We start from the raw sequence: 18,891 nt of genomic DNA, 5'->3' as shown, positions 1-18,891 counted from the left end.
ATTGTATCATAACAATATCATTTTATAGGGGTTCTAAGTATTCACACACTGTTATTGAAATGTGTGTCATACTTGTGTACATTTTGCTTGACTTCATGAATGTGAGTATGGATGGCCCTTTGTGTAAGGAGTTTCTATATGTGTAATTTCCAACATGTAAGTATGATTGACAACTTGCTTAGGAAAAAGTAAAGAGCAATACTTATGGATATTTTCATATCTGGTAGAACAGTAATTGGTTAGCGTCCACTAGGTACGGTATCTGTAAGAAATGGATAGCATAAGCATGTTAGTTCAAATGCAAAGGTGATCTGTTTATTACACATATCTACTTTTGGTGTTAGGAATTAGGTCTTGCAATTCCTTTGATGGTAACAAATTTTGCCAGTGCTTTCCCTGGAGAAGTCATGAAACTATGTACTTTAGGGTTATTAAAATAAAATAATTTCATGTTGTTCCGATACGTAATACAAACCATCGGTCCTTTAACAATAGGAAGTAGCTAGCGGCAGCTGGAACGGTCGTAAGCTTCGAACAAGGGGAGAACGGTAGTTAACTGCTTGTCCGACAGATAAACAAACCACTTTTGCTTTCGGCCGCGGGTGTGAAGGACGTGTTCGTCATCGCTCTCTGCCCGCTTCATCGTCGTTTGCTTTGCTTATATTGTGTTTTCTACTAATGGTTTGTTTGACTTGAAAATGAAACTGTAAGTCACTGTTTTCATTTTCATTACTTAATTATGAACCAACATGGAGCTATCGCTGTAGATGCGGCAATTTCCCCTCTTTTCATGAATTGAACCCTTGAAATTGTCTCGGTGCCGAGGGCGGGCGCGCTCGCGCCGAGTCATGTATTTTGGGCGAAAGTGTGTAATTGAAAAATGTAAGTACTCTTTTCATCATATTTTTGCCCTGTGCGTTCGTTGCCGAGAGCGTGATTGCGCTAATCACGAGCCTCTTATTTTGTATGATAGAATGCAATGAAAATGGATTCGCAATTGCATTATTCTTTTCATTTAAATTTATTTATTTGCATCAATTTTAATTTGGATCAATTTCCGCTCTTACCCGGGAATTGATCCTTACGATTTATTTTCTGTGAAAGTGAAATCGCAAGTGCAGTATTCTGTTTCCTTTTCATATATATTTTATGATAGCATCATATTATTATGGATCAAGTTTCTGCTCTTACCCGGGAATTGATCTTTCCCCTTTACTGTAAATGAAATGAAGTGAATCGCAATTGTGCAGTATTCATGTTTAACATCTTCATATTACTGTTTTCACTGCTGTGCGGGGGTAGGGGAAGCGAAGGTCTGCCAGGAAGTCGTTGGAAAGCTCTCCCGCGACTCCCTTGGTATCCGATTCTTCGTCTTCTTTCCTGCCCCCCGCTCAGCTTCCTCGTTGTATTTTGTATTTGGGGTCTTCCTTGCGTTCGGAGTGGGGCATGTCTTCCCCCCGTGCGTGAGGGAACCCCTCTTACTAATCTATCTGTGCTACCGCAGGTGCTACATCCGTGGGAGACGACCTTGGACAGGTATGGACCACTGCGGCGGCAGGGCGTGCCTAGCATCCACGGGCTGCTGCAGCGTCTAGCGAGGTCTGGGGCGGTCTCCACTACTACCTCCACGGCCGCTTATGCTGCTCCCCCCCCCGCCTGGTCTACACTCCCCATGCTGTGTCGGTGACGCTGTCTGCCGCTACTAGGGCCGGTCTCCGCCGTACCGAGGGGGGTATGCCGCTGCCGCCGCCTGTGTTCTTCGTGTTGCCTGCCCCAGACTTCCGCTGTTCCAGCAGCTCGCCCCTGGACCGGCCGCCAGTATCCAGGTTCCCGCTGGCTGCCGATGATTCTACGAGGCGATGGCTGGGCCTGCCATACCTGCCGCTGATGTGGTTCCCGCTGTTGGCTTGGCTGTCCCTTCTATGTCTACCGCTGCCGCTGTTCCTGCCGCTCCTGAGCTGGTTGCTGTACCTGTCACTCCTCGTTCCTGCGCCTGTCCATGCTGGTCCTGCCCACGGTGTATCTTCCCCAGTCCCAGGTCCTTCCGGACAGGTGCAGTCGGGCCGTGTTGCTTCGGCAACAGCCCCGGCTCCGGCCTGGATGGAGGACCTGACGACTGTCCTGCGTGAGCTGACGAGGAAGAGGAAGAAGAAGAGGAAAGTGTCATCTTCGTCTTCATCGTCTGCTGCTGCCTCTTCCCCTTCAACTTCTAAGGCCCATAAGCCGAAGAAGAAGAAGGCTGCCTCCCCCCCTAAGAAGTCTCCTTCGGGAACTTCTAAGGGCCCGTCCCACCCCGGTGGGACAGGGGGTCCTTCTGCTGGTCCTCCTGCTCCTTCGGGAGCGGGGCCCGCTCCCCTTCCGTAAGGAAGAGATAGACGGGGACCAGAGGAGTACTGGTTAGCGCTGGTACTTCCTCGCCTGGTGCTAGCGGCAATGCCGCTACGCCAGGTTCCGGCTCGGTCTTTCGTTCGCGAGAGATCCCGAGTGTACGCTCTCCCTCGGGAGACCGTGCAGCCAGAGTTCGCTCAGCGCCAAGACCGCGGCACGGAGCAGAAGGCTGGTGAGAGCCGCTCAGGTGACTCTCGCCAGGCCAGCGGCCGCTCTCGCAGCGACCACCTGGTAACCCGGGTTTCCCCCCTAAGAAGGCTCCTTCAGGAACTTCTAAGAGCTCGTTCCACTCCCGTGGGACGGGGGGGTTCTTCTGCCGGTCCTCCTGCTCTTTAGGGAACAGAGCCCGTCTCCCCTTCCGCAAGGAAGAAGAAGACGGGGACCAGAGGCGTACCGACTACCACCGGTACTTCCTCGCCTGGTGTTTGCGGCGCTGCCGCTACGCCAGGTTCCGGCTCGGTCTCTCGTTCGCGAGAAGTTCCGAGTATACGATCTCCCGCAGGAGAGCGTATAGCCAGATTTTGGCGCCAGAGTTCGCTCGGCGCCAGGACCGTGGCACGGAGCAGAAACTGGTGAGAGCCGCTCATGTGACTTTCGCCAGGCCAGCGGCCGCTCTCGCAGCGACCAGCTGGTAACCCTGGTAGACGTGACTGTCTGACCAGCCACGGGCTGAGGCTGGGAAGAGGTTCCCCCCTCTCGATCGTTGGTCAGCCTCGGCTGGTACCAGCGGTATGACGCGCCGCGAGGACACGCACCGGTCTCACCGCGACAGTGGTCTCTGCAGGTCTCCTGACCGCCGCTCCCACAGGGACCGGGCAGATAGGGGGACCAGCAGCAGCTCCTCTGCACACGAGATCGGGGCCGCTGTTCTCGGTCCAGCCGTTTCCCTTGGAAACGGCTCGACTAGGCCTGCAAGTTGGCGATCGCCTGCAGCCCTCCAAGCCTGCTGGTTCTGCCAGCGAGCGAAAGAGGAGCGTCATGTCTTCCTCTCCCGTGCCTGCAACTTCCTCGGTTTGCACCAGGAAGAGCGAGGCACAGTGGGGTGGATCGTGAGGGGCATGACCCCGCACGATCCCGTCCACCCGACGCCGTAAGTACCAGGTACGATCTTCGGACCGACCAGGACGTACGCGCAAGTGGCAGGAGGAATCCGAGAGGGGTCTATCGCAGTTCCTCCTCCTTAAGGGGGAGGTTCTCGGAATGCTCTTGTTCGAGGGGCTTGACGGTCCTACTCTGCAAGATGCTATGACTTCCGAGATCCAGAGGAATTTTGTCGAGATTATGGCGCTGATTCGTCAGCGCAACGACCTCGGGGAAGGATCGCCGCTCCCACCAGCAGAGCCCACGTCTCGGCTCGAGTCGTTTTGGTTCCCGAGAGGGAACCCAAACCGACGGTGGGCCTGCTGCGATCAGAGCTTGCCGATTCTGTCTTGAACCAGAGTCTCTCGTCTCCGAATAAGAAGGCTCTCTCAGATCTGGCCGGTCGAACAAGCTACTTCCACCTCCTCTACTTCGACAGCGGCATTTCTATGTGTCTTCGGACACCGTATTTAAATACCCCTTCGGTCCTCCTGAGAGGTTTCGACCTCGATGAGGACTGGAATGAGTCGGAGGATGGTATCGGCTCTCTCCTGTCAGGTGTCGATCAGCCCCACTCAGACGACGTTCACAGTGGCGGCAGACCCTTACCTACAGTGAGAGTTCGTAACCCTCCTCGGGAAAACGTTTTCTCCTGACGATACGTTTTCCCAGACTTTGAGAGGCCGGCTGCTCCTACTCTTCTCCAACTGCTAGTTCCACTGGGAAGGCGAGCGAGTATCCAATTCCTCCCCCATTCCCTCTTTCCTTACGGCTACGAGGGAAATGGGAGGGATCCTACAGAGATTTCTCTGTAGGATCCACACGTTGGGTTGGGGGACTGCGCTACCAGGGGGACCTTCGGGTCCTACCTGACGTAAGCCCCGGTCGTTGAGGAGGGATCCTGCCCCATCCTCGATTTCTACAGGAATCGAGAGGACCACCAGCCGATATCGTTTGACGAATTCGGGGGGGTTTTTGCAGAGTGCTTAGAATTCTATGGAATTTCTAGCCCATTCAGTGTTCGAGTTTTTTACGATCTCCAAACACTTAAGCGAGACCATGGTCCAAAGTGAGCGAGACGAGAATCCCCGATAATTGTTACGCGATAATCGGGAACCTCGCCTATGCTCGAATTCCTGGAATTTCTAGCATTGGGAAGAAGACTGCTGCTGAAAGAAGAGTATCTCACAGTAGGCGACCAACCTGGAATAGAGAAGAACGGACGGGAACATCCAGTTTGGCTTGAACTATCGTCTTCGGTATTCTGTTCACCATTGAAGCTTTCCTTCGAGGAAGACTTCTCCTTCACTCTCTTTGATAGAGAGCGAAGGTGGTCGATCTCCAATCCTTATTTTGTTTTTTTGAAGGAAAAGAATTTAAGATGGAGATCGTTGTTCAGAATCCTACAAATATAATATGTATATTAACCTCGCGACATGATTCTGCTAAGCAGTTGAATTGTCCGAGGGGTAGGCGCATATCCTAGTTACTCTACGGATTGAGACTTAGACGAGAAGTATTCTAATTTAACTGCAACTCGGGGTTGCCTGCAACCCCCCAGGAGTTTCCAGTTTCAATTTTTTATACTTATGGTTTTGTCACGACAACACCATTTCAGCTTTTGTATTTACCGAAATTCATTTCGCCTAAATATAATTGCTCGAGCATATCTGTTATGCTCGGTGGTTCTAGCCGAACGCATTCATGGAATGAATGGATTACCTGGCAACTCAGAATGGATTACCTGGCAACTCAGGATGACGAGTCAGCGAGAGCTCAGCTACTGCGTATTGAACTGCCTGATGCAGCTCAGTATCAGCTGGGCCTCCGAGATGAACGGTCAGTTATGTCTCTCTCTCCCCTGCTTTGATTGACTACCGAACCGTATCTCTGCCCAACAATCATGGACTTAGGTCTCTGATTAACGGGGATTCTCGCAATAATGAAGGACCATCTACTGCTGTGACGCTCAATTCCCTCGCCTTCGACATTGCGAGAATTTTCAACAGAGATATCTCTTGGACTCTTTCCTCTTTCTGTTTACCGCACGGTAACAGAAGTCTGTACTAGTCTCCCGCTGCATCGCAATGCAATAATGCAAATGATTTTGCAGACATCTGAGTTTGTCTTCAAAATATCTCGTATTCATAGGTGTGCAATTGTTCATTGTTCACCCCGAATTAACAGATGTGTCATAAGACATCGCCTACTCTCCGACCTGACAGCTCTACTTCCAAATGTTCAGCCCATGAGAAGCAGTTCTTCAGGCGGCTTTCCCCTGTGTTTTCATTACTGAAAAGCGCCCCGCTTTCATTGCAACGACGTCTCCTCACTGGACAGCAATGAAAAAGCGGTCAGCGTTTTCAGTCATTTGTAATCACAGGTTCTGAATCTTGAGAATCCTTCTCTCGATTCGTCTGTGAAGATGTAGGTTGCATTCAATATCTACCTTCGTCTTCAACGGTACATAGTGTTGTTTCTCCTTAGCTGAGATTCAACAACTATGAGAATGTCTTGCCTTCAGGGACCTCGGTCTCTAGAAGGCAATTGACTTTCGCCTGTTGGGCACATGCCTTAAGAGAATCATCACCTCGCCGTCCGGCATTGGTGACAAACAAATACATTATTTTGTTTGGTCTCTCGGCATAACCCTTTTAAAGGCGAAGGTCACGTGCCTTACTCGGATGCTTGGACAACTTGCCTCACTTCCGATACCGAACCAGTCAGTCGGCAGCTGTCAGAGCGGCCGAGTCAGTTACGAACTACGCTGTGGACTTAGTTCGGTTGTTACAGAGCAATCATTACTTTTTCTTTATAGCTTGTCACAGTACCCATACCATCGACACCCACCATGGAGTGTCGGTGTCCTATCCACTACCGAGAACTTCGCTGCATGGGGATAGGAGGATGCGAGAGACTTCGTGGCAAACGGACAGACCAGTATGGGTACTGGACATCACCGAAGTTGAGAAGAGGGGTAGGTCATGAGACTATTCCCTTCTTTTCCTCTGAGGAAACTGCATGACTTTTCCTGCGAAGTCAAGCATCCAGGGGATGGGATCCGTGACGCTCGATTTCGTACCGAACTTCGTAGCGAAGACTCAGAACCCTTCGGTCCCTGACGATCGGTTCGAGTCGTTCACAATCCCCTCCCTAATGGACTTCATCGCCTTCGATGCGAAGGAGATGCTGCTTTGTCTGCAAGCACTTCTCCGTGGTGCAGGTACTGAAGGCAGGGGTCTGGTCCAACCAGACCACAGGCACCTCCTTCTACCTTTGGGATATTGCCCACAGGTCCTTGGATCTTTTTCCTTGGGACCCGTGGTGGCTGCTCAACACGTTGTGTAGCGAACCCAGACCCTCGCAGGCTGAACAGCATTGAGTCCTGGTGTGACCGTAAGAATGGATGAGTGAATGAGGGTGTGACTGGCTCCTCTTCCCATCTTTTTCTTCCTCTCTACCTGTGGGTAGAGGGACACGGTCGTCACCCTGCTGGATAAGGACGAGATGCAGGTGAGCTACTCAACAGAGCCCCATCCTATCCCTTTCACTAGGGATAGGAGCGTATATCCACCACTTCCTCCAACAAGGGGGAGGAAGTGGATGCCAGCTTGAGACAACCCATACTTTATGTTGCCTCTTGCAAACAGGAACAAGTTCTTGCTTGCTGGTACGAAGAGATACGCTTGCCTCTCTCTTAGTACTTGGCCCAGAGGTCTGACCATTGATCCTGCGGTGCACACCCCGATCAATCGGACAGAGGCTTGGATCCCTCCCTCGCTCTTACGACCAGGGAGGCATTCCAGGGATGGACGAACACCAGTCTGTTCATCAAAAGACTCAGATTCCTCCCACCAAGAAGTGAGTCTTCCTATTGTTAAAGGACCGATGGTTTGTATTACGTGTCGGAACAAATGACAATTTGTCAAAAATTGCATTTTTCCTAACTATACAAACCTGAGGTCCTTTACATATAGTCCCTCCTCATGCCACCCCTCACTCTGCGTATTTTGCATGGGCCAAAAGCAAAAGTGATTTGTTTAGCCGCACGACTGTCGGACAAGTAGTTAACCCTTAAACGCCGACTGGACGTATTTTACGTCGACATTTTTTGTCTCTCGGGTGCCGACTGGACGTATTTTACGTCGACATACAAAAGTTTTTTTAAAAATTCGCGGAAAAATACTTTTAGGCCTACCAGCCGAAAACTCTTGAATCACGCTCCTTGGGGGATGCTGGGAGTTAATGGATCAAGGTGTTGTTTTGTTTACAATCGTTACGCAGGCGCGCAAGCGCGAATTTCTTTCTTGCCGTACTAAAAAGTATCTGTGACACATCTCGGAAATTATTTCGTCACTTTGACATAATTTTTTTACCATTTTAAATTAGCCTTTACATAAAGTTTTATATATGAAAATGTGCGCATTTTTATGTAAAACACAACAAAAAAATACTCATGATTGTAGCTTTTATCAGTTTTGAGATTTTCATATAAATAACGATAAGTGCCAAAATTTCAACCTTCAGTCAACTTTGACTCTACCGAAATGGTCGAAAAACGCAATTGTAAGCTAAAACTCTTATATTTGAGTAATATTCAATCATTTACCTTAATTTTGCAACTAATTGGAAGTCTCTAGCACAATATTTTGATTTATGGTGAATTTATGAAAAAACTTTTTCCTTACGGTCGTTGCGTAACTCTTCCGAAAAAAATCATACATGCGATTGTGGTAATGTTTGCACCATTTTAAATTAGCCGTTACATAAAGTTTTATATATGAAAATGTGCGCAATTTCATGCACAATACAACTAAAAACAACCCATGGTTGTAGCTTTTATCAATTTTGAAATATTTTCATATAAAAAATGATAAGTGACAAATTTTCAACCTTCGGTCAACTTTGACTCTACCTATATGGTCGAAAAACGCAATTGTAAGCTAAAACGCTTATATTCTAGTAATATTCTAGCATTTAACTTCATTTTGAAACAAATTGGAAGTCTCTAGCACAATATTTCGATTTATGGTGAATTTATGAAAAAAATAACATTTTCTTTACGTCCGCGCGGTAACTCTTCCGAAAAAATCGTTATATAAAGTTTTATATATGAAAATGTGTGCAATTTCATGTAGAATACAACAAAAGATAATTGAAAGTTGTAGCGTTTTTCATTTTTGAAATATTTGCATATAAATCACGATAAATAGAAAAAAACCACGTTCGGTCAACTTTGACTACCGAAATGGTCGAAAAACGCAAGTGTAAGCTAAAACTCCTACAGTTTAGTAATATTCAGTCATTTATCTTCATCTTGAAACAAATTCGAAGTCTCTAGCACAATATTTAAATTTATGGTGAATTTAAATAAAAAAAACTTTCCTTCCCTCCGCGCGCGGATTCTCCGCCACAAATCTCCGAAATGTGTACGTCCCATTCTCGGAATATTTGCTCCGTTTCATATTAGGCATTTCATAGAGTTTTATATATGAAAATGTGCGCAATTTTATGTAGAATAAAACTAAAAATATTTGAAAGTTGTAGCTTTTCTTATTTCTGAAATAATTGCATATAAAAAAATATATAGTATAAAAAAAATTCGACATTCGGTCAACTTTAACTCGTCAGATATGGTCGAAAACTGCATTTGTAAGCTAATATTCTTATAGTATAGTAATATTCAATTATTTGTCTTCATTCTGAAAGAAATTGGAAGTCTCTAGGACAATATTTAGAGTTATGGTGAATTTTTGAAAAAAATATTTGTTTACGTCCGCGGGTTACGAATTCATGCATTATTTTGTGATAATATTTTCTCTGTGTTGCTTTTATCGTTTTACAATGTGTTATATACCAAATGATCGCCATTTAGTGTAAATTACAAAGAAAAAAAAAGTAACTTGTTACCTTTAACCGTTTTGCGCACAGCGCGATTTGAATACAATTATATATGAAATTTCGTTTTTGCACTATCATATATCGCATTATTTATATATGATAATGATAATTTTTTTCATTTCTGATGGTTGCATACTAAACTTCAGGCAATGACAAAAAAAGGAGCCAAAAATGAACTCTTAATCTTTAAAACTAAGCGCGCTGTGATTTTTTGAAAAAAATATTTTTTCCGCTTCCGCGCTCACTCTGAAACACCTCCGGCACACGTTTAAGGGTTAACTACCGTTCTCCCCTTGTTCGAAGCTTATGACCGCTCCAGCTGCCGCTAGCTACTTCCTATTGTTAAAGGTTTGTATAGTTAGGAAAAATGCAATTTTTGACAAATTGTCATTTTTATAAACAAATTTCTCATTAAAATCACTTAGTAGCTGTCTTTACCTTCCTTATTCTTCTGTTTAGGAAATTCTGCCATAGAGATAGTTATTAATTGGTTAGAAACTCTAAAATGACAGATAAGCACTTTGAATTGAGAGAATTTCATTTCAGAAACTTTACTTAACTTTCTTTGTTTCCCACTAAGTATCCCCTTAGAAAAAAAGTAAATTCAAAGTTATCGCAATTAACCCTGGAATTTTGCTGCAAAACCAACCAATTAAAATACGAATTGCAACAACACACATACAAAGTGTGAAGGTAAACTTGCAATAAAGAAATCAAAGGTAGGGAATAATAGAATCATTTATAGAATTGTTCCTATTATATTTACTGTAATGTGACTTCTGTTCCTTAGATTATATCTAGTTATTTCTTTTGAAAATTCTGTTTCTTTAACTGCTTTAGTCCTTTTGACCGTGTCGTCATTTACCCAAAATCCTGATTCTTCTAATGATTCAGCATACATGGATCTATTTCTTCAGTTATTTCTGTTTCTTTAACTTATTAGTCTTTTTGTTTCTGTTTCTTTAACTTGTTAGTCTTTTTGACCTTGTCTTTTTGTACCTAAAATCCTGTTTCTTCTAATGATTCAGCATACATTGAAGGCACTAATTTGTATATTTTTTTCACTTTCACTTTTGTCCCTTGCACTTCTGTGATTCTGAATGATCCTGTGAGTTTGGTGCCTAATTTATATTTGATACCACTTCTTACTTCTTTCTTTATGTATTCTTCATCTTCATTGTTATAATCTACTGACCTTAGTCCTTTGAAACTTGTCTAATATGATCTTCTGGGCTTCTTCCAGATTCTTGTATAATTTTTATCAATTACCTTGAATTGCCAATCCTTATCTACATAATATCTTAGAGTAATTAGGCTAAATCAACTGATTCAGCCATGCATATGGTAGTATTGGTTCATATCCCATTAAGGCTTTGATGGTTGTTGCTTGCATACTGATATGATACCTAGCATTTAATGATAATTGGACTAAGGTAAATTGACATTCCATAAGTAGCCTGTCCTACTGTCCTTATTGTGTCCAGAACCTTTCTGTTATTCTCTTCTACTAAACTATTACTAGCTGGATGATATGGTTGTATTTTTTACCTTTTTAACCATGTATGCATCACAAATTTCTTGAACTAATGTGTTATTGAACTCTGTGCCATTATCGAATATAATAAGTTTGGGGCTGAATATTTACAAGATACGTGTACTTTATCAAAGAGAGCAATTGCACATTCTTTAGCTTCTTAGCCAGTTAGTGGTATTAGCTCTGCATATCTAGTGAGTGTGTCAATACACACTTGTAATTTTCTATTCCCCTTACTTGTGGTGTAAAGGTTAGTGATGAGATCTATGGCTATTCTTTCGAATGGATTTTGTGAAATGGGATATTTCCCTAAAGGTACTTCCTTGTCAGTTATCCCCTTGTAACTGTTGCAATTTTCACATAATTGTTAACACCCTTGTAAAATTCCTTTCCAATGAAAGTATCTTTTTACTATTCTTACTGTCTCTCTCTTTCTGGGCGAGCTCTTATAAGATCGTTGTGCATTAATTCAATAACTCTGTTTCTTGGGCTGTTAGGTACTAGGTTTTTAAAGATCACATCTTGACATGAACTAAATGGGTCAAGTTCATGATACCAAATTAGATCAGCTGAACCTCTTCAAACTGGCAATCTGATCTGTGGTGCAGGAACTCCTGTGGTTTAGCTTAATTTTGAATCGGCTGCCATTATTTTATTGAGTGGCCCATTATTTTATTGAATGGCCACGAGAGTAACGCCACATATTTTTTACAACTTTTCTCAGAATCTGCAGAATGTTATCTATGACTTTCATCTAAATTTAATATCTTCATAATTATCGCTATTATTTTCGTTGTCATTTAATTTGGATTGTAGATGGTAATGAGATGACAAAACAAAGAATTAATTTCGGCGATCACTCACTACATTTGAACATAGTCAAAAAAGTAAACTGAAAATGAACACTAAACATTTGCTAACTAAAGGGGAAGGATAGAAAACCTTTTATAGCATAGACAAAGATTTATGCTTGCTCCTCTTACCTTTAGCATCATCTGATCACATGGGTAGTATATTGATGGGAAAGCTCCTCCGTATATTGCATGGTGAATACATTGCATATAGGTTCACCTTGTGCTGCTGCTGGACTGATCATTTTTAAACATCTAACTCACCTGGTAGTTATATATATAGCTTACGTCCCTGACGTCACCTATATATATATAACTACCAGGTGAGTATGTTCAAAAATTTATTTTGTCATGAAAATAACATATTTATAATATCGCCTCGTGGGGTATACTACCTTGATAATGCATCTGCTACCCAATTCGTCTTCCCTGGAACATATTTCAATTCTATTCCATAATCTTGGGCAGTCATGAACCAATGAGCATGTCCAGAAAAATTCAGATTCTTGAGCATTTCAACTTAATGCAGCAGAGTGATCAGTGAAGATGGTTATCTTATAACCAAGTATGGTATATCTGAAGTGCTCAAAGCATTGGTTATGGCTAGAGACTCTAGGTCTGTTCCTGAGTGGTTTTCTTCAGTGGGTTTTAGTTTTCAACTGTAATAAGCCATTAGCATGGTATTTACATATTTACCATGTCTTTGCATTAGGCACAAAGGTATATTGTGTTGTATCTACGAAATAAAATATTTCTTTTATACCTAATTAAGAATGTCTTATAAGAAAGAATGCTAAAATATTGTACTTTTACATAGATGCTAATGTAAATTGATTTGCAGATTCATGTCAGACTGTGAAGGCTGGCAAGAACTATGTGATCTCTACTTGAAAGAAGGTGATTACAATAAAGCTGCATTTTGCATGGAGGAACTAATCTTGAGCAATCCCCACTATCATTTATTTTATACAAAATATGCAGAGATTAAGTATACTCAGGTACGTTCTTTTGTCTTAATTTGAAACTCAGGATGATGGTTATGTAAATTAATGGGCTTGAATCGTAAATTCATTACCTTACGACTTATTATTTTAGAGTAAGAGTTTACTTGAGACTCAGAGGTCTGGAAAAACTAAGCCCTATTAATAATAATAATTACTTTAGAGTAGAATATGTCCAGGTATCCCACCTCCTGTCAATGTAGGAATCAGCTATGCAATTATGACTTGATAAGTTACTTGTTTAAAATTAAATTTTTTTTATAAAAAATAAACTTGTATATACTTGCCAAGTAATTACATGATTGGAGCCCTCTCTCCTCCCCTCTGATAGACATAAGCATAAACGGGATGAGTACTGTCTGCCGAGTCGTTCCTAACCCTCTCACTAGGTGGCAAGACTGGTCACCTACACAGAACACAGAATATCTGTATCACTACTGCAAAATTTTTATCTAAAGTGCTGCAAATAAATGAAATTAATAGCTATGTAATTACTTGGTAAATATATATAAAACTTATTAAAATGATGTTATTTTTAGATTGTCTGATCTTAGTTTGTTGGGTCATGTCCGGTTCAATGTATATTTTAACCTAGCCTGTAAGGGTTAAACAAAAAGGCATATTAGAAAATAAGCATTCATCCATAACCAAAGTATCCTCAGCAAATTATGTTTACAGTACTAGTAACAACATGAATAAGGGATTTACAAAAAACATGAATATCTACTTCAGTTAGACCTAAAAGAATAGACTACAATGATTGTCATTAAAAAATGTTCTGATAATGTCCCTGATAGGTCTAAGTAAAATAGCAGTTTGAATTTAAATTTCATGTCTAGTATAAGATCCTTAATTATCAATGACTTGTTGCAATCTCCTTGGTACTGATTTGACTAGTTTCTCACAATGTCATCTCTAGTTGGCTGTAGCTTTTCGCATAAGGCTGAACACTTGAAATAAAGCTGGCTTTGTGTTGTATGCACCATCATCCTATTCCCTTGACATAATTTCCCACAAGTTTTCCAAAGGATTTAAGATCAGGAGATCTGGTTGGCCTGTTAATTTGTATACGTAACATCAGGGTGATCTTGAATCCATTTGTTAACTTTGCACAATTATGCACATAATTGTTTGTGCTGGTGTTGGTGTGTGTTACTAGATGAAAGCTCTAACAGGAAAAAATATGGTCTGAAACTTGACGCAAATTATTTACAAAAAAATAAATGGTCTCTCACCATTGAATCAGGTGGAGAGTAAGTTGTCTGTCAGCTCTGTTACAGATTCAGGATATGTTCCATTTTTCCTTAGTCGTTATTTGAGATAAATCTTACCTACTGTTAAAGATAGCTTATATCTCCTTGCTGATAGGTGAGTGGGCATTCAAACAAAAGATGGAATTGCTGATCCTGGATGGCTGTCTAGTACTCCTGTTCTCCACCAGATGTGTTTTGAATGTGTTTTAGCTCTTCAGAATTCTCCTTCCCACCATTGTGTCTAGGTGCTCATTGGTATTTCATGCTTTTGGGTGTTTGCTGCTTTCACGGTAATGTGTTTATTTTTCCTCGGATGCCTTTCACTGAAATCAAGGCTAACAATGTTGATTTTGATGTAGATAGACACACTGTGCCGACTGCAGGGGCATAAAGAGTGATCTTGAGAATAGTTATGAGGAAAGTATGGATTTTGTACATGAACTTTCCTGTCAGATGTATACTTAGCTATACGTCTCTGATGTCATGACAGAATTCAAAACTCGTGGCACACGCGACAGGTAGGTCAGGTGATCTACCTTACCCGCCGCTGGGTGGCGGATGTATGAACCAATCTCCCTTTCCAGCCAGATTTTCTCTGTCGCCGGTGTCGACTACACCTGTGGTCGTTACCTCCTGATAGTTTAATTCGTTTCTCGTTGCCTTGGATATCTTTGGACTGACTTTCTGTGAAGTACCTGATCTTGTTGGCTTGGCATACGCGCTTGTGGATTGTTTTTTGGATATTGGTTTGGATTTTTCTTTGATTTCAAGATGTCTGATGTAGAGGTTAAGAAATCTGCTATGTTTAGGGTGTGTTCTATGGATGAATGCAAGGTGAGGCTACCGAAAGCAACGGTAGATCCTCACACAGTATGCTTGAAGTGTAGGGGTAATGAATGTTCCTTTATTAACCCTTGTAATGAATGTGAGAAGTTGGATGAGGGTGAATGGAAGTCTCTTTCTTCCTACTTAAGGAAGTTGGAGAAAGACAGGGTGAGGAAAGCTTCGTCTAGAAGTTCTAGTAAGTCTCGTATTAGCGAGGTAGAAGTAGATAATCCTGTCGTAGCACTAGATCCTTCTCCCGTTTCAGCTCCTGCTCCCTGCATCGAACCCACAGATACGCCTTCGGAAGTGGCAACCATGAGAGCCACGATCCTTAGCGTGGAGAAGAAAATCATTCGTTGCAAGGTAAGAGTGATAGTGCAAGTGATTTGTGCAGTGCCCCCAGTGCAGTGGAGGGTGCGTTTTTGATCGGCTCCTTAATGCCTCCAGGCCTAGACCTCTTCCAGACTCCCAGTCCCAGTGGAGGAGGAAAGTCAACAGCCGCAGGAAGGTTAGGGAGAACCCCCACCGATCAGGCGTCCCTCGGTAGATCCTGATGTTCGTTCCCAGGCTGCCTTAATTCGCGCCAAGAAGGAGGTTTTACGACAATGCTTCTCTCTTCTTCATCGCCTTCTCCTAGAAGAGGATGGAGCGCCTCGGATTCCTCTCGACCGTTGAAGAGAGCCTGGAAGGCTCCTTGCGCCCTTCCTTCCAGCCCGGAGTGTTTTCCGGAGGATCCTGAAGTGGACATCAAGAAACCCAGGAGGGATCTGGAGTACTCGCCTCAGAGTAGGCTTCGAATCTCGTCCCCTGTGGAGGAGTTTGCAAGATATCCAGCTCGGATTCTTGCGGGGCTGCAAGCTCAGATTTCGGCTCTTGTGAGCTCATTGGCGGGAGGCGCTCGTCGTAAGAAGGACGTCTCTCTACCCATCAAGAAGTCTAGGCTACCTTCTCCTGCGTTGCCTTCTCAGTCGGAGTCTGCTCTCTCTCCTGTACCAGCGGATAGAATGAGGCGCTCTTCCCATGGCAGACGCCAGTCGTCTTCCAGGCGCCAATCCCCCAGGAAGCTATCTCCTGGCGACTTCATTTCTCCCGTGGAACGGGATCAAGCTCCTAGTAGGCGCTCTTCTAAGGATAAGCGCACAGCTTCTACTTCTCGCTCCTTTCCGAAGAACCTCCAATCTCCGGATAAGAGAGCCTCCCCCTGCATGGACACTTCTAGAGACAGGATCTCTCCTTATGTCAGACGATTAGAGCCTGGTAGGCGCTACTCCCCAAGTAGCCGCTCTCCTGCTGCCAAGCGCTGTGTTGAAGATAGGCGCTACTCTCCTGATAGGCGCTATTTGCCTGTTAGCCGCTCTGTTCAGGTCAGGCGTAAAGAGCCTGAAAGAAGCTTCTCTGCTGGTAGACAAGCTTTTGCAGAGACCCACGCTTCTCGATCTAGGTATTTGGATCATGGTAGACGCCTGTCTCCTAGTAGGCGCTCTTCTCCAGGGATTCACTCTCCTGTTGGTAGGCGCCAAGAGCCTAGCAGGCGCTCCTCTCATTTTAGGCGCAGTTCGCCAGGCAGCCGCTCTCCTCTTGACAGGCGCATGGAGTCTGGGAGGCGCCTTGAGCATAGTAGGCTCTCCTCTCCTAGCAGGCGCTCCCCTTTGGACTCCCGTGTATCTCGGGACAGACTACAAGATTACAGAGGACTCCCTCATCGGAGTAGGAAGGACGCCTTCGATATGAGCTCTCCCGAAGCTTTGGCTTCTCCTGATAGGCTCCAGACAGCTGCCAGACACTCCTCACAGGATAGGCGCACTTCTTTAGAGAAGTCCGCCTGCTCTCGTAAAGAAGCCGAAGGTTCTTCGGTAGATGAAATAGAACCTTCAGAAGAGGACTTGGTAAAGGATTCTTCGGTCTTGTCTTACAAGATCCTGACAGACCTCCTTCTTCAGGAGTTTGGAGACACGCTTACTCCGGTCGCTCCTCCTTCTCCTCTCTCTTTATTCTCGACATCTAAGAAGACGAAGGTTTCCTCCTGTGTGAGAATGAAACCAACCATCTCAATGAAGAAGGCTTTGAGAGGTTTTGGTGATTGGCTTCTTTCTAAGGAGGAGAAAGGGAAGACTGTTTTTTCTTTCCCTCCTTCTAAGCTTACGGGGAAACTTGGTTTCTGGTATGAGTCTGGAGAACCCCTAGGCCTGGGTCTTCCCTCATTGCAGACGCGGACTTCTCTTCACTGGTGGATGCCTCCCGACGCTCGGCCCTCTTGTCTGCTAAGACTACCTGGGCGATGAACGAGCTCGACCACCTGTTGAAGGGAATGTTCAGAGTCTTGGAAGTCTTCAACTTCCTTGACTGGTCGTTGGGGGTCTTAGCTAAAAGGACTCAGAACCCGGATTCCCTTTCGCCCGAGAATCTCAACAGTGTACTTACGTGCATGGACAAGGCAGTGAGAGATGGATCTAGCGAAGTAGCCTCCCTGTTTGGAGCAGGGGTTATTAAGAAAAGATCGGTCTTCTGCTCTTTTCTGACCAAGTCAGTCTCTCATGCTCAGAGAGCCTCGCTACTATATTCGCAACTTTCGCCTCTTCTCTTTCCAAAGAAGATAATACAGGACATCTCTGGAGCTATCTCCGCGAAGGCTACTCAAGATATGCTCGCTCAGTCGGCCCAGAAACCTAGAACGACCTTCCAGACTAAGACTAAGAAGGAGACTCCAGCTAGACAGGAGCCCTTTCGAGGGGGCCCTCCTTCTAGAGCCTCTACCTCAAGAGGTAATAGATCCTTCAAGAGAGGAAGATCCTTCTCTCGCTCTACCAGAGCGAAAAAGTAGGAAAGAAGTCCTCCAGACATCAGTAGGTGCCAGGCTACTAAGATTCGCAGAAGTCTGGGCACAGGGAGGAGCGGACAACTGGTCCCTCTCAATTATCCGGAAAGGATATCTGATTCCCTTCTCAGCAAGACCACCTTTGACGACGACTCCGAGGGAGTTGGTGGCCAAGTACAGGGATCCCATCATGAGCCAAGCTCTTACTCTGGCAGTAGAACAAATGCTAGAGAAAGAGGCGATAGAGCTAGTGAGCGACCCATGCTCAGCGGGCTTTTACAACCGCCTTTTCCTAGTTCCAAAAGCCTCAGGAGGATGGAGACGGGTTCTGGATGTAAGTGCCCTGAATTTCTTTGTAGAAAAGAGGAAGTTCGCCATGGAGACGACATCCTCAGTGTTGGCGGCTCTTCGTCCAGGGGATTGGATGGTGTCCCTAGATCTTCAGGACGCTTACTTCCATGTGCCAATCCATCCTTCTTCAAGAAATTCCTCAGGTTCATGATGGGAGGAAGGATATTCCAATTCAGGGCCTTGTGTTTCGGCCTTTCAACAGCCCCTCAGGTTTTCACAGGACTAATGAAAAATGTAGCAAGATGGCTACATTTGGAGGGAGTGAGGGTGTCCCTTTACTTGGACGACTGGCTTATCAGAGCCAAGTCACAGAAAAGATGTTTGGAGGACCTACAAAAGACCCTTTTCATGGCGAGTTCTCTGGGACTTTTGGTGAACTTTCAAAAGTCTCAGTTAATCCCCAGTCAAGATCGTATCTATCTGGGGATTCGGATGGTTTCTCTGGATTTTCGGGCTTTTCCATCTCCAGAAAGGATAGCCCGATGTTCAGAGAAAGTCACAGCCTTTCTAGAGAAAGACGTATGCACAGCGAGGGAGTGGATGAGTTTGCTGGGGACACTCTCCTCGTTGGAGCAATTCCTTTCTCTAGGAAGGTTGCACCTCAGACCTCTCCAGTTCTTTCTACATCGGAACTGGCGTTGTCTTTCTCAAAACCTAGAGTTCTTCAAGATTTCAAGAGAAATCAAGAAGGACCTCTCTTGGTGGGCGAACCCTCTCAGGTTTGCAGAAGGGATGTCCCTTCACATTCCGAACCCCAACCAAGTGTTGTTTTCCGACGCGTCGGAAACAGGTTGGGGAGCGACGCTCGGCTCAAGAGAAGTGTCAGGCACCTGGAAGGAGGAACAGGTGACCTGGCACATCAACAAGAAAGAGCTGATGGCTGTTTGGCTAG

General features: G+C 44.5%; 1 protein-coding gene across 1 annotated transcript in view; it reads left to right on the top strand.

Moving 5' to 3' along the window:
* Positions 1-18,891, top strand: part of LOC135198056 (ER membrane protein complex subunit 2-like) — an 82,038-nt gene that overhangs the window by 47,945 nt on the left and 15,202 nt on the right. Inside the window, exon 5 of the mRNA XM_064225450.1 lies at positions 12,596-12,752. Coding sequence (XP_064081520.1) covers positions 12,596-12,752 — 157 coding nt within the window. The remainder of the gene's footprint in view (positions 1-12,595; positions 12,753-18,891) is intronic.

Source organism: Macrobrachium nipponense, chromosome 21, assembly GCF_015104395.2.
Source record: "Macrobrachium nipponense isolate FS-2020 chromosome 21, ASM1510439v2, whole genome shotgun sequence".
Lineage (NCBI taxonomy): Eukaryota > Metazoa > Arthropoda > Malacostraca > Decapoda > Palaemonidae > Macrobrachium > Macrobrachium nipponense.
The sequence above is the reverse complement of the archived record's forward strand: the minus strand, read 5'-3'. Positions and strand labels throughout refer to the sequence as shown.